General features: G+C 32.8%; 1 protein-coding gene across 1 annotated transcript; it reads left to right on the plus strand.

The window, feature by feature from the left end:
* Nucleotides 1–22,908: 22,908 nt before the first annotated feature.
* On the plus strand, nt 22,909–23,505 carry LOC115879497 (putative nuclease HARBI1). Its single transcript, XM_030896397.1, has one exon. The coding sequence runs from the start codon at nt 22,909–22,911 to the stop codon at nt 23,503–23,505; it is 597 nt and encodes a 198-aa protein (XP_030752257.1).
* Nucleotides 23,506–24,889: the final 1,384 nt, after the last annotated feature.

Below are 24,889 nucleotides of genomic sequence, written 5' to 3' on the forward strand. Positions count from 1 at the left end.
AGCAATAATTCTTCCCCTTTATACACCTGTTAATTCAACATAAGGCATTTTTTTTTTGGATCGAATAAAAATTTCAAACAATTGTGATTTTACTACTGAAAACAAAATTCAAATGAAAATAAATCGCGGCAGTCGTTTATTCTCTATTATCAGGTATATTTACAACAAAAAGCCTTATCTTAAAGCTGTATACCAATTTTTATCCTTGCAAGAAATTTAGTCAGAAATAAAGAGTGATTCCATATATAATTTAGTTGTGTGTATATCTACTTTAATTCATAAACTCAGTTTTTTATGAACTTTAGTCTTCAGCTTATTTTTTTTTGAGGGAAAAACCCATCATAAGCACTTGGTAAGACAACCGAAGTAGTGTCAGACTCTTACCGATTAAAACAAACCTCAGAACCTTTATGTGTCTCCTTCTGGAACCGCGTTACCATTACTTCAGAGGGAGGGTTCTATGTAGATGTTCTGTTCTATGTAGCTGGTTTGAACCTATCGGATCATACGTTTTCTTTCTGTTCTTTTTTCCATAAGGATTTCCTTAGCCATTTTGCTTATTTCCTTCCAAAATATTTCGTTCTTCAGCATGGTGCCGATTAGGTTATCTGATGTTAGTTTACTCACTTTCTCCTCTACAGCATGTCTAATAAAGGTACATCTTGCGCAATGGAAAAATGGTTTTGGTTACTTAAGGTTGCATAAATGAGTTTGGGTTATTTAAAACACCAATTTTAGTGTTTTATACAACTAAAGGTGATACAAATCACCATTATAAATGCCGGGGTGTTATTATTATTGTTATTAAGAAAACTTATTATCTTATTATTATGTTATGGCTACTTTTAGTCACCCAGAAAAACTTGTTAAAAAAGAATTTGCAATTTTTTCAATTATTATTACTTTTTGATGTAATTTTTTAATATGACGAGGTGGCTTAGGTGAATATTGTCATAATGCATATTGACAATTACATTGTATACCTTCAATTGAATATGGTTCTTACTATCGCAGATTGTACAAAAATCGTTTCTTTCGTTGTAGATGGGCGAACCTATGAATATGTCGCTAGGGTAATACACACTCATCGATTTACGATGAAAAGGATAGTGGAACGTTTGAAACAAACTGGCCCAAAATAATCGTAAAACGAGTAGTGGTAGTAAACGAAAAACTACTGCTCTGGATCATGGATATATCAGCATCTATGCTTTGAGGGACTGTCTTTTAACAAAGGTGCAAACAAGAAGTTGGCATCAGGAGGTTCGGGCCAAGAATGTGAGTGTATTAACAATTCGTCGAATCATAAGTACACAAAATTTAATTGTCAATAGGACATTACGACAATAATAGTCACCAAAGTCACCTCGTCAAATTGAAAAATAACATCAAAAAGAAATGATAATTAATTGAAAAAAATGCAAATTGTTGGTGGCTAGTTCGCTCTTAAAAATTAACTAAGATATGAATATCAAAGTCAAAAACAATATGCTCAGGAGTCATGGTTATGACCATAACGTAATGTTTTAGGAAAATTGAAGAATTTGAAAAAAGTGAAGCTAATCAATGCTCCATTTTTAACCTGGGCTGAATTTTCCTGTTTAAGAAACAAAGTCATTCAGTATTTTTTTAACTGCTATAGAAATATTCTATTATATGTTTTTACGTAATTCTACTTGACAGTAACAGCTTCTTCTAACCATTGAAGTATTGATTTTCTTGTTAATTATTCAAATTCGAAAAAAAATCTTCCAGCAGTCGTATTCTGAATGAATTGTATTTTCGTTGGAATATTTTCAGCTTCCAATTTAAATATTTAAGAAGAATTTTAATATTTGACAAGAAATGAAATACGGTGACCTGGTCTAAGGCTAAAATTTAACGAATAACACTTGATTTTAGGAAATATTGATTTTATCATCATGCAAATCTGAGGTGTTTAATACAATTATATTTTTAGCCTATTACTGCAAAATTAGAGAATTTTGGGTTAGAAACAAAAAGTTTTAAAATATGGAGATATGTATGTATACCGGGTGCGTCTCAAAAGTGGCTCACCCACTGTTTCACTGTTTTTGGTCACTTTCTGTTTCACCGGAAATTACTACAACTTTTGATTTTTTAATGGCACCCTCGGCATTTTTTTACTTTATGCGATAGCAAATGACATTCTAAATAGAATGACATATCATATGTCAACTTTTGACATTCTCGCTTAATAAAAAATCGTATTTTAAAATTCCATCTAGAGTGCCATAACGATAGCTATGTTAAAAATACTAATTCTTAATAAAAAAGCTTTGGAAAAATAGATTTGATCGTCTAATGTTTTTAGTGTCTTGTCCTAACCAGTTCGAAAATGCTAACATTGTATTTTTAATTTTAAATCATTCATTTTTTAATCATATCTTTTTTACGTTTTACATTCTATTCAGAGTGTTATTTTCTATCGAAGAAAGGAAAAAAATACAGAGGGTGCCATTTAAAAATCGTAAGTAGTCATTTTCGGTGAAACAGGAAGTGACCGAAAACAATTGAATAGGTCAATCAATCCTAATTTATGTCATACTTATACTAACATACCAAATCTCGTTTTTTTTATCTGAAGAAATAAAAAAATTACAGGGGCGAGCCACTTTTGAGAGGCACCCGGTACAGTTCATACCAAATAAATTTTTAGCCAAGTGATTAAGATTGATTATTTATTGATTATTATTATTTATTATTATTATTTATTTATTGATTATTTTTTTTATTTTTATTTTTTTTTTATTTTATATTATATAATTAGTTATTATTTACATCAACAAAACTCACCTTCTGAACAGCACTTAAGGGACATAAAGGGTCATTACTACCGTTTTTCCGTTCAAAATATTCTCATAAGGTTGCGATGAGTTTTTTGCAACGGCTATTAAGCTGTCTTGTAAAGTAAAAGGGGTTCTAAAAAGAAGAGTGTTCGACTGCAAGGTCTGCTAGTATTTTTTTAAGCTTAAAGTATAATAACACAATTTATTTAAACGAAAAACTCGTAATACAAAATTAAAATGTCAAAATAAATGACAATGTCAGGAAATAAATACATAAATGTGGCAACTTGACATTTTTTGACTTGACACCTGAATCCCCAGCGGGGAATTTAAATTTCAGTAAGCCAGCCCGGCGCCGAATATGTCCACGATTGGCAACAATGAATTTAAAAATCGCGTTGTCGATTACGTAACTAAAAGTTTAATTGGTATCGCTTATAGACATTTTATATAAAACGCCGTTAGCAGGTTTAGGACCAGGAAATGAAAAACTTTTTTTTTATTGCTGACGTAGTATATTCTTCGTCCTTTTCAAGGCTATTTTCAGCTAAAGGGTTCTTTTGATGACTTGACCATTGTTTTTTTTTAGTATTTAAACTTACACAATGATTCGGTCAGATGTGATATCGAGTGTAAACTAAAGATTGAATAAAATTGAAAAAAAAATGAAAAAGGTTAGTGATGCGTCCTTGATGCATCTGACCAAAATATTGTCTTAATGACCAATGCCATATTTATTAGCCTTTTAACCTTGTACTGTTGCAGCAAGGGCCTATAAAAACTAAAAAAATATCAGCAATAGAGTAAATTCCAAAATCTTTCATTATAATTTTGAGACTGTTGAGTTGACTTTGGCTGTATTCTATATTCTGTATACTATTATATTGAGTTTAATATTGAAAAGTACTTTATTAATAAACTGTTAAACTCGTTAGACAGCTCAAGTGAAGATTTGCAGGTCCAATATTAAAACAGACCAATAACAAATAAATAAATCTAATCAATATTTAAATTTTTATAGCTTACAAAACATTCACGATTACTTGTTGTCTTGTTTTTCATGTTTTCTTTAAATGTTCCTTTACTGCCTAGCTCTATCGCTTTTGGATGTAAATACAAAATATTATTACAAATTTTAGAAATTAAATGAGAATTTCACTCCAACTTCCAATATTTGCTTGATTTCTGTCACATAAATGACATTGATTGACAAACAAAACCAGAAAACCCAGGCTTCTCGCGCTGGTTAGTTTGGTGACTGACTTATAACTGAATTTTTCAGCAACCGTGTTCCGTAATAAGAAAACTTTCAGGAAACCGATAGAGACGGAACATAAAACCATAACCAAGGTAAGCAACGGAATACACCCTTTGTTAATGTTTTTTGGTAAGTCAAATTTGCGTTTGCGTATAGAGCCACTGGAAAATGTTTGTTTGTGGTTTCTAAATCCATTGTTATATTACGATATTATAAACCTGTTATTTACCCAGAAATAATTCTGGTGTATAAATTGGTTTATCTCTCCCTCAGTTGCACATTTAAACATTAACTCGTCATTATCTCTGCGCCGTTATAATATAACGCGCAATACCACATCACGTTTCAGAACGAGCATATTTTAAACTTAAAATCACACAAAACAACCGTCGGAGATTAGGGAATCGTTCGGATTCCCCTCCTGATTTGTTCTCCAAACACGAGAGCACATTAGGTCTGCTGCGGGGGGCAAAATTACGTCATGGTTTTTAATACTTACGCAACCCCACCAGTAGGGGAGCAAAAGGGCTGCGAAGGGACGGATTGAAGGAAAGAGAAAGTTTTAGAGTGGCATAACGTCTGTGAAAGTGTTTGAATAAAACGCAGAAAAAAGTTTTGGAGGATGCATGGCCCTTACTAAGGAAGACTTTACTAAGGAAGTCGATTAAAAATTTCAGTTACCTACAGGCACTCAAGTTTTCTCTACTATGGTGTTAAATATCTAGCATGTTTTTTACTTTGACAGTTACCTCTAAAAATGAAAGGATATCTTATAGCCTTCATATACAAGGCTTATAGTTATTTTTTATGCAAGATGATAAAATGGTATTTTCGGCCGAAAAGTCTATTATGTCGACCGAAAAGATTAATTCACGAGCGATAAAATCGCTAGTGAATTAATTTCGGGAGACGATAATGCAATTTTATCGTCGTGCATAAAACAATATTTTTTTCCATAGCGAGTTTCGTTTTCAAAAGTATTCAGAAATTATTATTTCAAAGAATTTATTACGAGTAGAAAAAATATTGTGCTGGGTTGGCGTTGGTTTCTATTTAATTTGACAAATAAATAAAGTTGTCTCTGTAGTTGTCAGTTTTGAGCATGCCCTAGACCCTCAATGGTAATTTTATGGAACTACAAATTTAGTTTCTTCCGCATCGCCAGACGGCGCAAAAGACATTAAAGTACATATTTCTAATTTATATATGAAGATGACATGACAGCCTCTATATTTACTAACATCTATGGTCTAATTTTTGGTCTAGTTGTCAAAATGTTGGTGATCCGTCAAGTTATTTATAAATCATTTTTAAATAATTATTAATTCAGATATTCCTGATTTGCCGGAAAGTTCGGTGATTTGTGTTTATAGTTTGTGATTTTATTAGTTTGTGCATTTTGATATTTACCATCGACCATCATTTTCGTGTGAGATACTAAACTTTTTTTAGCAAAGACCTTTTGGACAGCTTAGATGAATTTATGAACGAATTAAAAAAAATGTTTAATCATAAATATACATTTATGAACGAATTAAAAAAAAATGTTTAATCATAAATAAGTAAGTAGGTACATAGTTGGTAATATAGTACTTTAACAATTAGTAGTCTATAATATTTTTATTATAATATTATATAATTTATTTGTTAAATCAAAAAAATAGGCGCTATGTACTTTATTGTTGGTGTTTAAAATATATGTATTCATAATGAGTCTATATTTATTATTTTATATTTTACAAGGAATAATTTTGCGCTTGAATAACGTTACCGTTTTAGTTAGCGTTAATAAGTAACGGAACGGTAAAATTATTATGCTAAAACTCCCCATTAGTTTCTTCCGAATCATCCGGTGGTTCTAAATGACGGACTTATTTGTTTTATATCAGTGTCCAATCTATCTCTAGTACGTGACATTAGTCTATGGTTTTGAGTGATAACAGAGATCAACATTTTTTAATTCCCTTTCGTGTCGATTGCTGATTGAATTGGAGCCAGAAATGGCTCAAAACGAAATAAGTAAATCACCAACAGATAGTCAGGCTGAGGCGACAAACGCCATAACCAAACTACTTCCATTTAAATCCCGAATAACTTATGAAAAGGAATACAAAAATTTTCAAAAATGGAAGCAGTTAAAAAACGTGCGAGAAGAAATAAAGTTTTTAACCTATCCTCGCTGTTAAGGTATCATTTAATCTACCCTTGCGGTTAAAGTACTATTTTATCTACTATTTTTGATAGATATAAGACAATTTTAACAGTTGCTATGGAAAAAAATAATAATTCCGTTTCCTTTAAAATAATAGTCACGACAAAAGTTACTGCACTTTTACAATTATTGTATTTAATATGGAATATAGCCATATATTTCTAACTGCTACAAATAACATATCATATTAAACTCATTACATTCTATATTTTGCAAAATTTTCGGGGGGAACTACTTCCGACTGGCCCGAAATTGGGTATCAATTTGATAATGCAATCTTCGGTGACAATATAACATTATAACCCTATGGAGTACATAGTACCATATTATGATATCACTTCCTGACTTTCGACCGGTTTGTTTTGTAGGTATTCTTGTGGGTATCTTGAAAATGTTTGCAAGAAGAAATGGTGTACCATTGCGATAAAAAAAAATAGTACAAGAATTAGTAGTCCCAGATAGAACTCCTGATCTTTAAGGATATTGAGAAGTGGATATCGTCGTCACTATGAAAACAATACAATTATGCCACCTAACTTTTTAGGCGTTACCATGAATTTGGTAATAATTGGTAGGTATATGTGGCGAAACAAAAGTATAAAAAATTTACCTACCTTTTAAAAATGGGCAATTTTTCAAGTTTTAAAAATATTTTATTATAGACCAGCAGATTAAATCATATTTTGTTGTACTAATTTTTTTTATCGCAATGGTACACGTTACACATATGCTTTCAGAATATTAAAATATATAAACGGGACCTTGTAAAATAAAAAAAACTTTATGTTGTTCTAGGCCCTAAAATAAATGTTAATCAATGGTTTTAAAAATATATACATACGTCTCCATTGATTTAAATATAATATATTTCCGTAAAAATCCATATTATGGACTTCTACATTTTCACATACATACGGTTTATGGTATCAGTTTTTTTAGAATTTTCATCATCATTATTAAAAAAAAATTGTACAATTAATTATATTCTAAAGTAAAAAAAATTGCCAAACAATTTTGTGTTTTTTTATTGAATGGTTTTTTTTGTAGAAATATTATCGGATGCCAGTAGCAAATCATGATCTGTAAGGCAAGGGTAAAACACATAAGTTGGTTAATATCAAAATATGGTATATTTATGCTACGGCTAAAATGCATACTTGGCTAGTTTTCAAATTAGACAGCTATTTTGCAAAAAGCGCTGTTATTTTGTTGGTTAGGTGTTAGTTTGCTGTGGTGGTTGTGTTGTTTGTTTGCAAAATAGCTGGCGAGTTTGAAAACTAGCCAAGTATCCATTTTAGCCGTAACATATACAAATTGATCTCATATACAGAATACAGGAACGAATTAAATATGATGTTTACATACTAGTCAAATGTTGGAAACAACAGATTATTTTTTAACAGCCCAATATAGATTTCGTATATTTATTTTATATACAAAATATATATTGGCCCTTTTTCAAAAACAAATATTGGGTATATATTAATTCGGAATATTGGAACAATATTTATCTCTCTGTATCGGATACATATAGAAAATATACATTGGGCCATTTAAAAAAAATCTGTCGTTTCCATTGTTGAGCCAATATGTAAATATAATATTTTACCAATATTGCTGTGCTACTGGGGTCAAACTCGACCAACTATTGTCGACAACAGAGCCAGAAACAAAATGTGAAATATGCCAAAATCCTTACATTTTAGCCATATTCTTCTTTAATATAAAACTCACCTTTAGAATTCGAAAATCAATTAATATATTTGTGGGGGTGGTTCCCTTACAAAAAATACAACTTTGATGTGTAACTTTTTTGGGGACACTCTGTATAATTCTATATATTTCTATAAATTGCTTTCAATGAACTTACATATGCTCCCAAAATTTCATTTGGATATAAATTACAGTTCTCCTTGGAGCCTCCGCGTCCTATGAGAGGCGCCATCCTGTATATTCAAGAAAATGCTGCTTACGATTGTTATGAAAACAATATGAATAATTTAGGGTTGCCAACTTTCAAAATAGAGGACGAGAGAGTAAAAAGGCCCCTCTAGTATAACATTTTTTAAAAGCTCCCCCAAATGTCAAGAATTTACCTGAAGTTATGTAAACGTTATGCGGTTGATGGTCTTTCATACTTTTTTAAAAATATTTATACCCAAAACTTGCTAAAATAAGTTAGTTTAATAAACATAAATAAGCTAAACATGTATCGCGTCCACAAATATTTCTTGTACATATTTTTTTTTCTCTACGAACGAATGGGAATAGCGAAAGACACATTGTTTCCAAATTAACAATTTTATTAAGCATTTTGGCGATAGACAAATATATTTTACATTTTCAGTTTTGTGTGGAAAAAGAGAACTTTTTCAATACGTCAGAGAAAAGAGGACGGTACGATAAAAAATAGGACTGTCCTCTGGAATAGAGGACGGTTGGCAACCATACCATATTGAGAAATGTGACGTACTAAGTACAACAGTTACTCCTGCAACTCCCAGTGGACGATATGCCAAGAACGTACAACTTTGACAAACATGTCAATGTAGTATTGAGCAATAAGAAGGATTGGAAGAGCGAAACGCTTGCCCAGCAGTTAAAAGACCATACCATAACTTGGTATACTGATGCTTCCAAAACCAATACGGGAACAGGGATCGGAGTGTTTGGGCCGAGAGCTAAGTACTCCGAACCAATGGGCACTTACCCTAGTATCCTACAGGCAGAAATCTACGCTATCGAGAGATGCGTACAACTTATCTTAGATAGGAACTATCGGAAACAAGAAATAGCCATTTTATCTGATAGTCAAGCAGCGTTAAAGGCGATCAACTCAGTATCAATCGATTTGAAATTGGTCAAAGAATGCATAGAGAAGCTGAATAAATTAGGCAAAGAAAACAAAGTCCTCCTACACTGGGTGCCTGCTCACCAAGGGATAGAAGGCAATGAAAAAGCAAATAATCTAGCTAGGAAAGGAGCGAACACTCCACTAACTGGACCAGAACCGTTCTGCTTTCCAAGTGGTAACCAACTCAAGGCGGAACTCAAGAACTTGGAAGATTCCATCCGCAACCTGGAATGGAAATTTTCCAATGGTCTAAGACACTCGAAGAAGTTTCTGAGGGCTTATGATGAAGAAAATCACAGATCTTCCTGGGTCTGAGTAAGAACAATCTTCGGATTGTCACGGGGTTTTTAACAGGACACTGTCTCCTCAACGAACACCTCAGTAGATTGAAACTAAGAAGAAACGGCGAATGCAGATTCTGTGGGGAAGATGGGGAAACACCAGTACACCTCATCACTGAGTGCGCCGAGACGACAACCATTCGTGCCATGAATTTTGGTACGACTGATATTGGAGATGGAGAACTACCCTCTATAAAACCGTCCCAGATACTGGCTTTTGTCAAAGCCCTGGGACTGTATGATGAGTTATGATTCAAGAAAGGGGGACACAATGGATCTGTAAGGTCGAAGTGATTAACCCCCCTCCCACTCATTCTAAATTCTAAAAAAAAGTACAACAGTTGATTTATCAAATTTATCTATTTTTTTTTTCGTTTTCTTTAAGAAAATTAATGTTAATTGTATCACAAATCTGCTAAACTTATTCTTAGACACATAACACCAGCAACAAATAAAAGTAAAAGCTTCTCCCACTAATTTAAACATTCCCTCTCAGATTAAATGTATTTGGGTTAAGTTAACACAGTATTCAAATATTAGAGGTATTTGATCCAGAAATTCGTTCGATTTTCTCTTCGCCAATATAGACTTTCGCTCCAATAAATCCAGTAATAAATGCAGGATGGAATTTTTTTCGAGCAGAGCCTCTCTGGCAAAAGCAAATAAATTCGCTGCGTAACCCGAAACTCTGATTAAAAATGATGGCAGCGAGTCTCCGGTGGTATTTCTAAAATTTCCTCCCCAACTTTCGCCCTTTTTATAAACTTTTTTATTTGGCTCACGTTGCGGCCAAATATTCCCTCGGTTGTTTGCCCGGAGTATTTTCTAACCCAACTCGAATCGTTTTATTTTTCTCGTCGCTGTTATGCGTTTGCCAGTTTTTTTCTCTCTCGTTCTGACATTTTTCCTCTTTTTTGAAATGAATTCTAGCGGTTGTAAATATATAAATTGGATTTAGAATGCCATCCGGCATGCCTGCCCTCCATGTTGACTACTAAACTAAAAATAAATCTAAAAAAATGGTTTTAATCTTCTGCTTCTTCTAAGTGTGGTGGACTAGTGTTTTAGTCAGCTGTTGTAACAGCAAACGTTTCAACCCCAATACAACTTTTCTTAGATAGGAACTTAGATCAGAAACAAGAAATAGTCTTCTTAGCCGAGAGTCAGACAGCATTAAAAACCATCAATTCAGTAACCATCAATTCGAAGTTGCTCAAAGAATGCCTAGAGAAGCTGAATAAATTAGGCAAAAAAATTAAGTCCTCCTACACTGGCTACAAGCCCACCAAGGGATAACAGATTTTTAATACAGGTCTCTGTTGGATCGTCACTTCCCATGATACAACGACTTGAATATTTATAGTCGTAGATAAATTTTGATACTATATTCTATAATATAAAAGAAAACGAAATTATCGGGCAAAAGCTACAGTAAGATTAGCCATGAAAGCATGACTAAAATATGACTACCCGTAGACACTTAGTGTTTCTGCCTTCCGGCTTCATCAGTACGGAAGGGATCAACAACGATGAACTAAAGATCCTGAAAAATGAAAAACTGAAGCAAACGAGGCACGAAGTATCATTTGCAACCTGGTAAAGCAGTAGCTCACAATTCGCGAGCATTACCAGTAAGATTAGCCATGAAAACAATATTAAAATATGACTACCCGTAGACACTTAACGTTCTCGCCCTCCGGCTTCATCAAAACGGGAGGTTTCAGCAACGATGAACTAGCGATCCTGAAAAATGAAAAAGGGAAGCAAACGAGGCACGAGGCAACATTTGCAACCTGGTAAAGCAGTAGCCCACAATTCACGAGCATTACCACCGAAAAACCGCTGCGGAGGTACTCCAATATACCTCGCTGCCATTACCTTGGCCCGGTGAAAACATTAAACAAAAGATGTTATCGTGGGGACTGCAATAAAAAAGAAAACAAAATTATCGGGCAAAACCTACAATAAGATTGGCCATGAAAACATGATTAACATATGACTACCCGTAGACACTTAGTGTTCTCGCCTTCCGGCTTCATCAAAACGGGAGGTATCAACAACGATGAACTAGTGATCCTGAAAAATGTAAAAGGGAAGCAAACGAGGCACGAGGCAACATTTGCAACCTGGTAAAACGGTAGCTTACAATTCGCGAGCATTACCGCCGAAAAACCGCTGCGGAGGTACTCCAATATTACCTTGGCCCGGAGAAAATATTAAACAAAAGATGTTATCGTGGGGACTGTAATAAAAAAGAAAACGAAATTATCGGGCAAAACCCACAGTAACATTAGCCATAAAACCATGATTAAAATATGACTACCCGTAGACACTTAATGTTCTCGCCCTCCGGCTTCATCAAAACGGGAGGTATCAGCAACGATGAACTAGTGATCCTGAAAAATGAAAAAGGGAAGCAAACGAGGCACGAGGCAACATTTGCAACCTGGTAAAGCAGTAGCCCACAATTCACGAGCATTACCACCGAAAAACCGCTGCGGAGGTACTCCAATATACCTCGCTGCCATTACCTTGGCCCGGAGAAAACATTAAACAAAAGATGTTATCGTGGGTACTGCAATAAAAAAGAAAATAAATCGGGCAAAATCTACAGTAAGATTAGCCATGAAAACATGATTAAAATATGACTACCCGTAGACACTTAGTGTTTCCTCCTTCCGGCTTCATCAATACGGGAGGTATCAGCAACGATGAACAAGTGATCCTGAAAAAAGAAAAAGGGAAGTAAATGAGGTTATTACGACTTTGTTTATTGTTCTATAGTATGTTTAAAAAACTAAAAGAATTTCGGACTTCCATTGTCTTTATTTATTTTGCTTACACAGTGTAAGCAAAATAAATAAGTCTACTATGATACAATGGAAGTCCGAAGTTCTTTTAGTATATTTAATTTCGGACTTCCATTGTTTTATCATCATTGTCTTTTATTTTGCTTACAGAGTGTAAGCAAAATAAATAAGTCTACTATGAGAAAAGTCCGAAATTCTTTTAGTTTTAATACTGACTCATTGTCTACCACATTCAAAGTAACCTATAATATGTTATTCAGTCCACCTATTGTTTATTGTTGTAAGATTTCAGCTCAGCTTAGTTTTCTCACTCTTTATCACGGCACTCTTTATCAAGGCACGATATTAATTCTATAATTAATATAAGAGTGATAAAACAGAGACAGAAATTACAAAAAAATGATATGTAGTATATAGAGGATGTCTTTTAATCTGGATCCTAACGAGTGTGACTTCTAAGGAGGTATCCGACATCAGGCAATCACAAACAACTCTAAATATCCAGTGTACCTCAAGATATTTAACTCGATCTGATATTTAAAAGCTCCATCTGTATAAAAGTTTACCACGTCTATCTTCATTAAACTTTGATGATCGATGAGTAACTCATGTTTCCAGGTAGATTGTAGATTCTATGGGAGGGGAGAAGTTAATCTTCGCGATTTTATATATTTATTGTGTCCCCCTACCAGGACTTTGACAAAAAATGGTACCTGAGACAGAGGGAATAGATCTTTAAGGTCGCGATGATTAACCCCCCTCGTTCTACTAATATTTGATACGGTTTTACAAAGAATAGTTCTCCATCTCCGATATCAGTCGTACCAAAGTTTTATGACATGAATGGTTCTCGACGCACTCATTGATGAGGCCTTCTGGTGTTTCCCCAATGTTTCGACGTAGCTGAGCTGGACATAATCTTTCTCCGAGTTTTAAACCTTTATCATTTTCTGACAGCTATAACTTTAATTTATCACTTTTTACTATGATTTATAAATTTTATAAATAGGTGTATAAATATAATTAAATAATATATAAATCTTTGTAATTCTAAACAATAACAAATAACATTGTATCGTTACGAGTTACTATATCGCTAAATATGATATAAAATTTAGCATGTTCAATTGTCACTGTCAAACTGGATATTCTAAAAAGAGCAACAAAATAAGCTCAAATTAATATTGAATTACATTATTGTCGATCCAACTACGAGCTGTATGAAAAGGAAAATTACTACTTAACTGAATAATGCTACTGAATAATGAAAATCACATCATTTGATTTCCTTATGCCTATATTAAAGTTTATATTAACAAACCACAATAATTTAACCACAATTTGTAAATAAATCATGCAAATATAATGATGGCATAAATATCAAGTTTTGTGGTTTTTACATCGTTTCAGATGGTTCATAGTAATAAAATATATAAAGGAAATGATTCGAAAATTTTTAAAATGCTTTGATGCAGATTTAGTATTCTAATTTTTGTGAAAATTTCACTTCAATATTGATAGAAAAAATTATATTTTCTCCTCATTAAACAAAACAATTTTTGTCACTTTATATGCAGCATGTGATGCAAAAGTAAATTAAATAATGTCACAACAAAAAATTCACAATTTTTTTCGAGTTACTAAATATTTGGAATTTGGAAGTAGATTGCAAAAAAGATTAACTAATAAAAGATTAATTATGAGTTCAATTGTAGATATTTCTGTGCATACAATTATGAGTCTTATAGTCTTTTATTTCAGCTGAACAATTTCTAGATTAGATTTATACATATATTATTTGTAAAATTTCGTTATTTTATTTATATTTTTATTTATATATCACACTTACATTTCTTAGCTCTTGAAGTTGCTATAAAAATATACATTTTGTGCATGAACAACATAATTTACAAGGCCAGTGCACATTGATACTCGTAATGTTTACCAGATTTACTTACCGTGCTACAGTATATGTTAGTGTGGGTCAAATCTTGCGAACTGAATTATAACGGCTTCTTGACGTTCAATTGGGCTCAAATTTGATATACTTGCATATCTATGGTGACAATGCAATGCTATGGTACCATGAAACATATAAAGTGGTATCATAATATAGTTCCACATTATGATTCCACTTCCTGACGTTCAATTGCGCTCAAATTTGGTATACTTGCATATCTTTAGTGACAATTAGGGTTTTTAAGCCGGGATCCCGAAATCCTGGGATCCAGGTATATGTTCACCCTGAAATCCCGATATTAAATCCCGGGATCCCAAAAATCTCGAAAAATTTAAATGCCCAATCTAAAATGATTCAACTTTATACACTTTAGTCTTTTAAAGATCATATTTTATTTATACTAAGTAGAACATAATCGCAATCTAAAAGTTGTTTTTCCGTGTTTGCTATATTTTTTTTTTGCAACAGGTATTTTTTTACTTATATAAATGGTACTTTGTTTTGTCTATTCCAATAAAGCCCATTTCTAATTTTCTTTTTGATATATGTAAATGCATTTTTATAGATTAAATTTCTCACTCTAATAGTCATCTTGGGATCCCAGGATCTCGGAATTATAGGCTCTTATCCCGGGAATTCAAAACGGGATTCCGATCGCGAAAATAGTATAGTAGGTAAATCCTAGTGACAATGCAATGTTGTTGTATCGTGAAGCTGATTAGACGATGGAATTGGGAAGAGACCTTAAGAAATTCTATATTAAACAAGATAAACACACCGTGTTTGGGAGCATTTGATTTTCTGCTGGGTACCTGAGCTTCTTAGTTGAATAAACTCAACAAATTTAGATTTTAAAGTTAGAAATTTAAAAACAAAATCAAAATTAATAGAAATGCACGAAAAGAAAAACGATTTATATTATATCAGGCAATATGAAAAAAATCAAAACAAAACTAAAACAATTTTACTAAAACCGTGATTTAGCTAAATAAGTATAATACAATTCAAAACATCTATTATATCCCTTTTTACTAAGTATATTGAAAAAGTATCCTTGTTATAATAATAATACAATTACTATTAAAATAAAAGCCAATTTAAAAGGAAGGAACTAAATATGGTTTCAAATAACGTATATTTTTCTGCAATCCAACGACAATATTATACAGAAAAATAAACCAGAACAGAATATTTTTGCTTGTGGTAGAAAATAATATATATATTTTTTCGATTCGCCCGCAAATTCAAAACTGGAAAATGTGCATAACAGTCTCAACCTATTTTCGTGTAACACTTTTCAGGATATGACACTTTTAAAATGTAAAAGAGTACTTGTTTACACCGAGATGCTCTAATAATTGGCAAATATACCGATTCTATTTCTATCGGTTATAATTTAAAACCTCTTAATATTCGGATAAATATTTAGATTTTAATTTTGTTCTGAATGAAAAAATCCATCAGCGTAACTGATGGATTTATATCAGTGTTTTATACCCAGCGATCAAATAATTTATAATGGTGTAACTGTGTTTATATTAAAGTAGAAAATTTAGTTTTTTGCGCAAAGGAAATTGATGTTCCCGGATTGTCTTTAAAAGAGGAAAAACATTTTTATTATTGACATTTTGCGCGCGGCCGGAAAATCGAAACTGGATAGAGTTAGAAATGAAAGAATTCAGAACATCATGGGCGTTAAACACAGAATATCAGAAGACATCAAAATTAACCAACTCAGGTGGTACGGGCACGTACAAAGAATGGAAGAGAGCAGAATCCCGAAAAAAATACTCAATTGGACACCACAAGCAGGGGCGCAACTAGGCATATGCTTTTAGGGGGGCTTAACTCTTTTGGGGGGAGTTAGATCACTATAAGATAATATTGATGTTAGGTTAAGACCAATTTTATAAGATATGCTCAGGCTATCTGGGGGGGGGGGGCTAAGCCCCCCCTGCCTCCTCCCTAGTTGCGCCTCTAACCATAAGGCACACGAAAGAGAGGGAGACCTAGACGGAGTTGGAGAGAAGGAATAGACGGGGACATCAGAACAAGAGGAATAGATGAAAACCTCTGGATAGACAGAGACCAATGGAGAGTGGAAATCAGAAGACGGCGAAGAACGTTATAAACGAGGTTATAAACTGATTTGTATATATATACATTTTGAGAAAAATGCATTCTTTATAAAAAAATTTTGCTTGTTCTAAATTGGTTAATCCTGACCTTTATACTTTTCCAAATTTCCATACCGTTTGAGAGAAAATTTAGTAAAACTAAAATAAAAATAAAGTCTTAAAAATCAAAATGCGTTTATATGGTAACATCATTTAAATTTAATTTTTGATAGATGGGTATTATAAACTTTCTTTGATTTTCATTATCGTCATATTTTTTACCTGTTGTTAAAGTATAAAACAGCGTCTACACTATGCGAAAAACTCTTCGAAACATGTCAAGGTCGCATTTCGTCGCCCAACTTTGACGCATTTCGACTTATTTCCAGTTGTCTTGACCCACTCCGGTTTGCCTCGACCTATTTTCGATTCTTAAAACGCGCCTGAAAACTACTCATGAGGAGGGCATCGGGGGATTTTTTTAGCGTTTTTTTTTGGTTGTCTTGTTCAATTTTGTTTTGTTTTGAGCTATTTCCAAAACGTGACAGTATCTGTATCCGAGGCGAAGGATTTTTTTTTAATAAATCTCAGTGAAATACGTAAACCTAGACGTTTCTAAAATAGCTGTTGTTACGATGATATTTCGTTAATTACATCTCCGTTTTATGTTATATTGATATTATAGGTATTCCACAGAATTAATATTTGAACATGCGTTTATTATACGTATAGAAGATATTTAGGAACAAAATTTTTCACTTAAACTGCAGGAATATAATTACAATAATTTATGATTTTGAATTGTATATATAATTTTGTGAAATTGTATATGATATATTTGTTTACGGCCTTAATTGATGAATATAACAATAGTATTGCTTGATGAGTAATACTAGTAACATTATCAATATATCCGCTTGGGAAAATTATTAATTGGCCCGATGTCAACAAAAGTATGGCCCACGGACATTATTTAAAAGCAATGTTTTTTATTTTTCTTAAGAGAAATCTGTAAACGATACTTTTATTAGCACCCAGCATGGTTTGATATAAGTCCATTCAACTGGTATCTATTATGCATGGATTTAGACAATTAAAACTAGAAAAACAAAACCAAATTCGTAAACTAAACTTTGCTACAGACTACAGTATAAACGTTACGTTACCATAATCAGCAATAATAAATAATTTGATGATTTTTTAAATAATTTTATGTATATTTTGTTCATGATGCGCAATACCGTCGATTATAGGCCGACAAATGGTAGACCGCTAGTTAGTCACTGTTTTATATTTTTTTGCTATATTGTAATTAATAATATTAGATAATGATTAAAACTAAATATTCTTGTGTAACCTTCGAGGAATGGCCAATTTAATTTACCATCGGTAACTGTTTTCATATCAGTTTTTCTATGTTTACTTATTTTTCTGAAGCCACCACAACGTTTGACCTTGATTGCCTCGTGCTATTTCACAAAATAGTACGATAAATATTAGGCTGTGTTATAAAAATTAGTTCCCATGTTTTCTGAAATTAATCGAGAAGAGCCGTGTTGGTTGTTGGGTTTTTATTGTTAATCTGGGTTAAGAATAAGCAAACAACCAATCACGGCGGGTCTCGATCTATTTCAGGAATCGTGTGGGCTATCGCACTATTTCCAGAAAAGTTTTGCGAAATGTTTCACGAAATATTTCCAGAAATATTTCGTGAAACATTTCGGGGATAGTTTAGAGCTATTATCACCCTTTCCATATAGCATTGAACTAAATAATATTTTTGCTTCTTTAACATTTTAATAACAATATGTGTCACGGCCTTGAATTTTTAATTCCGACGCGCGTAATGAAGTATTACTTCAAAAAAATATTACAAATTATCAGATAGATTTAAAATGTTCAACTCCAAAATTGTTAAAAATGTTTATTCCCAAATGAAAAAAAAAACCCTGCTGTATATAAGACAAACGGATGAGCCATAATTTTAACTCCATAATAATTTCGAAACTTCAGAAAAGAGGGAGACAAAGACAAAGTCATTATTATCCGAAACTTTATTACAAACTGACATAATTTTGGAAATAAAACAAGCGCTGGGGCAGAGTTTCGAAGATTCATTAATCATCAGGACGGTAATTATTTTTAAGGATGTCCGTGGACCCGCTAAGAACTAGGCCCTCTCAGTCTTTCTTCCCCAAATCCAATAAGAGCCAAAGTAGATTTGAAGGAAACGATATATAGGGTGCAAATAAACAACATCGTAAACATTTAGCCTTGTTAGTAAATGCGTTTTTTGTATAAATTTTTTGATATGACATTTTTCTACAAAATAATTTGTATGTAAAAGTATTGTTGCCAACCGTCCTCTATTCCAGAGGACAGTCCTCTTTTTGATCTCGCTGTCCTCTTTTCTCTCACATATTGAAAGTTGATTTTTTTTACATACCAAACTCAAAATCTAAAAAAAAATATTCCTTTATTGTCACAATCCTATAAAAAATTGTTAGATAATCTGTGTCTTTCACTACTCCCACTCGTTTGTACAGAAAAGAAATTAAGAAATATTTTAACTATTTTATGTTTACTTACTGTTAGCTTATTTTTTAAAAAAAGTTTTGTTGAAAATGGTTGGTTTTATTTTAACAAGTTTTGAGTATAAATATTTTTAAGAAAGTAAGAAAGACCATCAATCGCATCATACCATAGATATTACTTTTTAGTAAATTCTAGACATTTGGGCGAGGTTTCAAAAATATTTCGCCTGTGTCTTTTGTTTACCCTCTCATCCTCTATTTTTTATTTTGAAAGTTGGCAAACATATAAAAGGTACCTATTAATCCCATTATTATCCACATCTACGATACCTTCTCTGTTTATCCACCAACAATCTAATTATAAATGGAGTGAACAGTAGTTCTGCTTGTCAAGTGGAAACCAACTTAAAGCAGAACTCAAGAACCTGGAAGAAGTAACCTGGAATGGGAATTCTCCAACGGTCTAAGAAACTCGAAGAAAGTTATCAGAACTTACGACCAAGAAAAATCAAAGATTTTCCTTGATGTAAGAAACAACAATCTTCGCAATGTCCGGGGGTTTTAACAGGACACTGACTCTTCAATGAACACCTCAATAGATTGAAGCTAGGAAACAATGGCGAATGCACATCCCTGTTCGTATAGTGTATGTTTCTTATAGAGTTTGGAGTAGCCATGAATCACTTTGCAGTCATTTGGAATACTAAATGATTTAGGTAAGTGTTTATTCGATTTTATATACAGGGTCCGGCAATAGTGCGTCGGACATCTATAGCTCCTAGAATAAAAAAACTTGAGAATTTTGTCTTAGTGCAAATCTAAAGTATGTACCAGGATGTATTTCAGGAAAATATTTTAACTTCTATAGAGTGGCTCAAAAAAGTGTGAGTGGACCTGGATGATTTTTTTTAAATGGAACACGCTGTATATTATTACATTTTTGGCTTCCTTTCCGATCACTTTACATAACCCTAAGATATGAATAAATACATTTTGATTAGTTTCAGAGATATTAAAAAATATATCAAAAATATATATTTTTTCAGCCCTTCTTAAAAAAATTATTAAAAATACAAAAACTGTTCTGAAAACAAAACTATATTAGGTATTTACTTTAGATGGTCTGTACTTACTTTGCTATAAATATGAAAATCGTAAATTATACAGGATGTTCAAAATTCTAAGCCAAACTTTCTAAAATATAAAATAATTTTTCTTCGTTTTTTTAAATGGATAAAGAGAATCAAAGTCAATAAAGTAATGGAAATTTTTTCTAATATTAGTTTATTCCTACTAGGATTCAGAACCGGGAAGTCCCGGTCTCCAAAGTATCGGAGATTTCCGTTTCTTTGAGCTCTCAAAGAACCGGGCCTCGAAATTAATTCCTGGTCCCTAGAAAGTCTGTCAAAACTGCAACCATGCAGGGAACCAAATTGACGTCCTGTCATCATTTAGGTAAGATCAAGGGTAGCGCCAGTTTGCAGAGAAGGGGAGAATATAGGAGTCAAGCTTAGATCAAGTCAAGATAGCTACTTGAGGAGATGCGTGCAATGGATCCAGGTGGACATGGCAGGAATAAGGGGTGATGTTTAGCGGATAATGTTCTTCAGTCAGTCTAAGGAGAGAGTGAGTGCTCTGTGAGATACCGCTCCGAGCAATAACTAAAGAATACATGTAACGCCCATATCCGGGCTGCAGCAGAATTTGTGATATTAGACGCCATTTTTTTGAAAGTAAAGAATTGTGCGAAAAAGTAACAATTTTAGCAATTTCTAATAGTTCGTATGTAGTGAACTTTGTATAAACTTTATTACAATGGTGATTAGTTGTTCAGCTTTCAAGTGTAAAAGCCACAGCGATAAGAAAGAGCCATGAGGTAAATAAACAGCCCACTCCACTTTTTAGCTTTTTTTATTGAATTCGATAATTATTTTTCTGATATATGTAATTCATATGTGCTACAAACGTCGATACTAGTTTTGTACCTTTTGTATTTACATAATGTAAAGGCCTTTATATTTTAATACGTTTTTTTCATAATTAATTAGTATGGTACCACCGCATACACCACAGACGTAGTCAAAACATTTATCAAAAATATAAGTATCTTTTCAAGCAGCTATGTTAAGAAAAATATGTGCCACGGCACTGTTTGGGAGTATGGTAACAATTTAGTCTCAGATGATATTAGTCATTGGCTCCGAGACTATAGTACTCCAAAAAAATCTTAGATTTACAGAGAGATAACCATATTCCGTCGGACAGAAGACAATGCCGTTACAATCAACTGAGGAGAGTGTACAAATGATCCGCAATGTGCAAGACTGTATATGGGACCGGAAGAAGAAGAAGACCTATGGATTTTTTACGTCATCAAGTAAAGAACATCTAAACAAAATGCATGTAGAAAATATAATGCGTCGTTCTATTTAAAATGATCTACATCAACATCCAGTAATTTAATAACAAGATACAAAATATTTTATTATTGATAATAAAATAAAGAATATATTTTTCATCTCTTGAACATAAATTCAATAGAATTTTTCAGTTCATATTCCATACATTTCCTCTGAGTATAAATGGCAATATAAAAAATAAAATATATTCCACAAATACTGTATATCCCCAGGACGTTGAAAAGGGGCTTATAAAAAAGAGAGAAAAATTGTTTGACAAGAAAAACAAGCTTTGCGAGGAACCAGGTATTTTTCATTCGTATAACTCAACAATTAAAATTAATTATTTACTCGGTAACAGGATGGGAATTAGTAAAATTTATGGAATTTCGATTTTAATTTATTTAGTTTTTATCAAAATCGCATATTCATAATAATTATTCAAAGTATGTTTTTTTTAATATAAAATATTTATAATATAAAATAGTATAAAATCGTACCCATTTAGGCTAACTCTAAAACTGCCAAGATTTTTAGCAATTGTGGACTTTTAGGTAGTATCCAGAGCTGCAAGCTCAGAGAAAACTTAAGTCTTTTTTCGATTTAAATCATTTCAAGGACTTAAGTCATTTCGCTACGTCAAAACAACAACTAGGTATCCCTAATCATAGTTTTCACAACTTGAGCTGTCTAGTTGTTGCCATATCCTGGAAATCTATTTGGAAAATATCTACGTTTGACACTTCAAATATAAAGTGGATGGCGTCACTTTTAAGTTATCTAGTTGTTGCAAATAGAAAGACAATCCAAAATAACACAGGTTGGTGTAGTTACTAAAACTACAAACAGATACAAACAGCCAATTTTCGAGTTGTAGTTTTTACTAGGTGGCGATTTGATTTTAAGTAATTTTTCGAAAGCTGACTTAAGACTTAAAATTTAAGTGTTTTTGAAAATGATTTGTGATTTAAATCTTTATTTCGACATAGAAAAAGATTTAAGTCTTTTTATAAAAGACTTAAGTCATTAGGCTGTATTTATAAAAAGAGGCCGTACCTTATGCTTTCAAAAAATGAAGCAATTCCTTCAAGGTATATGCATAAAGAAAAGTGAAGGAAAAGGTAAGTCTTCGGTGGATTTGCTTTAAAGTAAAATGTCTTTTGTTTTTCGTGTTTATAAAAAGAAGCATTTGCTTAAAAAATAAAGGTTTTACTTCTAAAAAAGGAATCTAAGTTCACAACAACTTTTCTCACTAGTTTCAGTAGTTGGCCAACCATCAAACAGCTCGGAACGTAAAAAATTGTCTATTTGTAGGAGTGTTTTTGTGTGTTAACATCTACCTAGTAATCTTTGGTTGTGTGGTTTCAGTGTTGTGTTTGTTATGGCGAACCACTTTCTTGGCGCGGATCGTGAAACACGTGGAGCAGCCCTATCACCTGTGCAGAAAATGAAAGTAGTTCTGCGTTATTGTACGAATCCCGGATTACAGAGCGGAATTGCTGAAGAATTGGTGTACGCAGCCCATAGTGTCCAGAATATTTCATGAGGTGCTTGGACAGCTTGTACAACAGGTTGGCGAATGAATTCGGTTCCCAAACACAGAAAATCAGATCATGCAGGCCAAAGAAAAGTGGTTGACCAGGTTCCATTTCCCAACAGCCATTGGGGTTACTGACTGCATGCACGTTCGTATTGAAAAGCCAGCCCAATTTAGAGACGAATATATAAATCGAAAAGGTTTTAGCAGTATTACTGTGCAGACCACATGCGATCAGAATTGTGTTATAACTAGTATAGATGCAAGTTGGCCTGGATCTGTTCATGATTCTCGCATATGGAAGAATTCGGCAGTATGTGAAGTCATGAATAGGACAAGAAACACTATACTACTAGGGGACAGTGGATATGGTATAATGTCATGTCTCATGACTCCCTATCCCAACCTCCTCGAGGAATATCAGATAGCCTTCAACAGGCTGCTCAAATCAGAGCGAGTTGTGATTGAGCATACATTTAGGCAACTGAAACGGCGATTTCCTATTCAAAACTATGGATGCAGATTGAAATTTACCAGTATTCCTAAAGTTATAATTGTATCTCTGTATCTTTTACTTTATTTATCCAAAGCATTTCCCTGCAAGGAAAAGGTAGAGATTATAAATACGAATTGTAGCAAAACCTTTTACTTCTACCTTCTACCTTTTACTTGAAAGTAAATGCTTCATTTTTATAAATATGACCTATTAAAAAGATTTGGTTTGATTTTGTCTTTTTATAGAAGGCTTCAGTCAGATTTTTATATATTTTTATAACACATTTTTAACAGCAACTGAAAATTAACCGTTTTATTTTATGGGGTTTTAGTCTCATCTGTATCTACAATAAATTAAATATACTTAGGAAGAAAACCGCTAATTGGCAATACAAGAAAATTAATATTAAGATTTAATAAAAGTACTTAAATTGAATTCTGGTTGTCTTGACTTGAGGGTAATTGGTAATTACATTGATTTAAGTCGTTTTACTGACTTAACTTACAGATCATCATAATTTAAGTCAAAAATATAGACTTAAGTCACAAAAACAACTTAAATAACGTTATATTGATTTAAGTCTTTGCAAAAATGACTTGACTTGAAATAAAATGACTTGAGTCAAAGACTTAAGACTTAAATCATTTGAACTTTATGATATGAACGTCATTTTGATTTCAGAAATGACTTTTTAAAACTGACTTGTTGCAGCTCTGGTAGTATCTCACGTCGTTTTATCACTTTACCTAAAACCGCAACTCTACACTTAACAACACTTCAGGTCACTGCGATTCTTGATAGCACTACACTTAAATACCCACGTGTATTTTGCATAAAATTCATTCATATGCCATCTGAATTATTTAGGATTCATTTTTGATAATTTAAACTCTTCTGTTCTTCTATCTCACACTCTTGTTTTTGTGAATAAACACCAAAATAATTGATATTTCTATTAATAATAAATCAATTATTTTTACAGGCTTATCTAACATTTGCCTATTTTCTTTTAGTTTTGTCAGAGGTTTACTGATCTGAGTAAAATCTCAAACGAATACTAAACTGTAAAAGAGGTAATTAAAATATAGTAGACGTTGCATTATAACTCAATAGTGTTGTGGACCCGTGTGGACTCGGCCTAACCTGACTAATATGTCCCGACCCCCTATAACCTGCAATTGCATTAAAGAAGAGACACCGTAATGACTCATCGAACGTTTTTCATCGAGTTCCACTGGAATGGTGGCGTACATACGAGAACATTCTAAACCTTCTCTATGCACCTAATGATCTAATGGACTATTTGAGAACTGTTTAGCTGTGGGCAAAGACTACAAAGACAGGACAGCCGGCAAAAGATGAAACGTTTTTGGCTTCGGCTCTCAGTGACCTCGTCCCTTTAAAGTGCGACTTCGAGGAGATTTCAGATATTGCCATACTTATTCTAATTGAACAAAATTTCATTATAAATTATGCACACTATATATAATGAACGTATATTCTATAGTTAGATAAATAGTAAATAAGTGGTAAATAGTTCTTTAAGTAGTGTTATCGTTAT

This window comes from Sitophilus oryzae, unplaced genomic scaffold (genome assembly GCF_002938485.1).
Source record: "Sitophilus oryzae breed Bouriz unplaced genomic scaffold, Soryzae_2.0 scaffold_1576_pilon_pilon, whole genome shotgun sequence".
NCBI lineage: Eukaryota > Metazoa > Arthropoda > Insecta > Coleoptera > Curculionidae > Sitophilus > Sitophilus oryzae.

Bases quoted from the DNA above. Each gene is read 5' to 3' on its own strand.
- LOC115879497 (XM_030896397.1), top strand. From the start codon at position 22,909: ATGCAGGCCAAAGAAAAGTGGTTGACCAGGTTCCATTTCCCAACAGCC.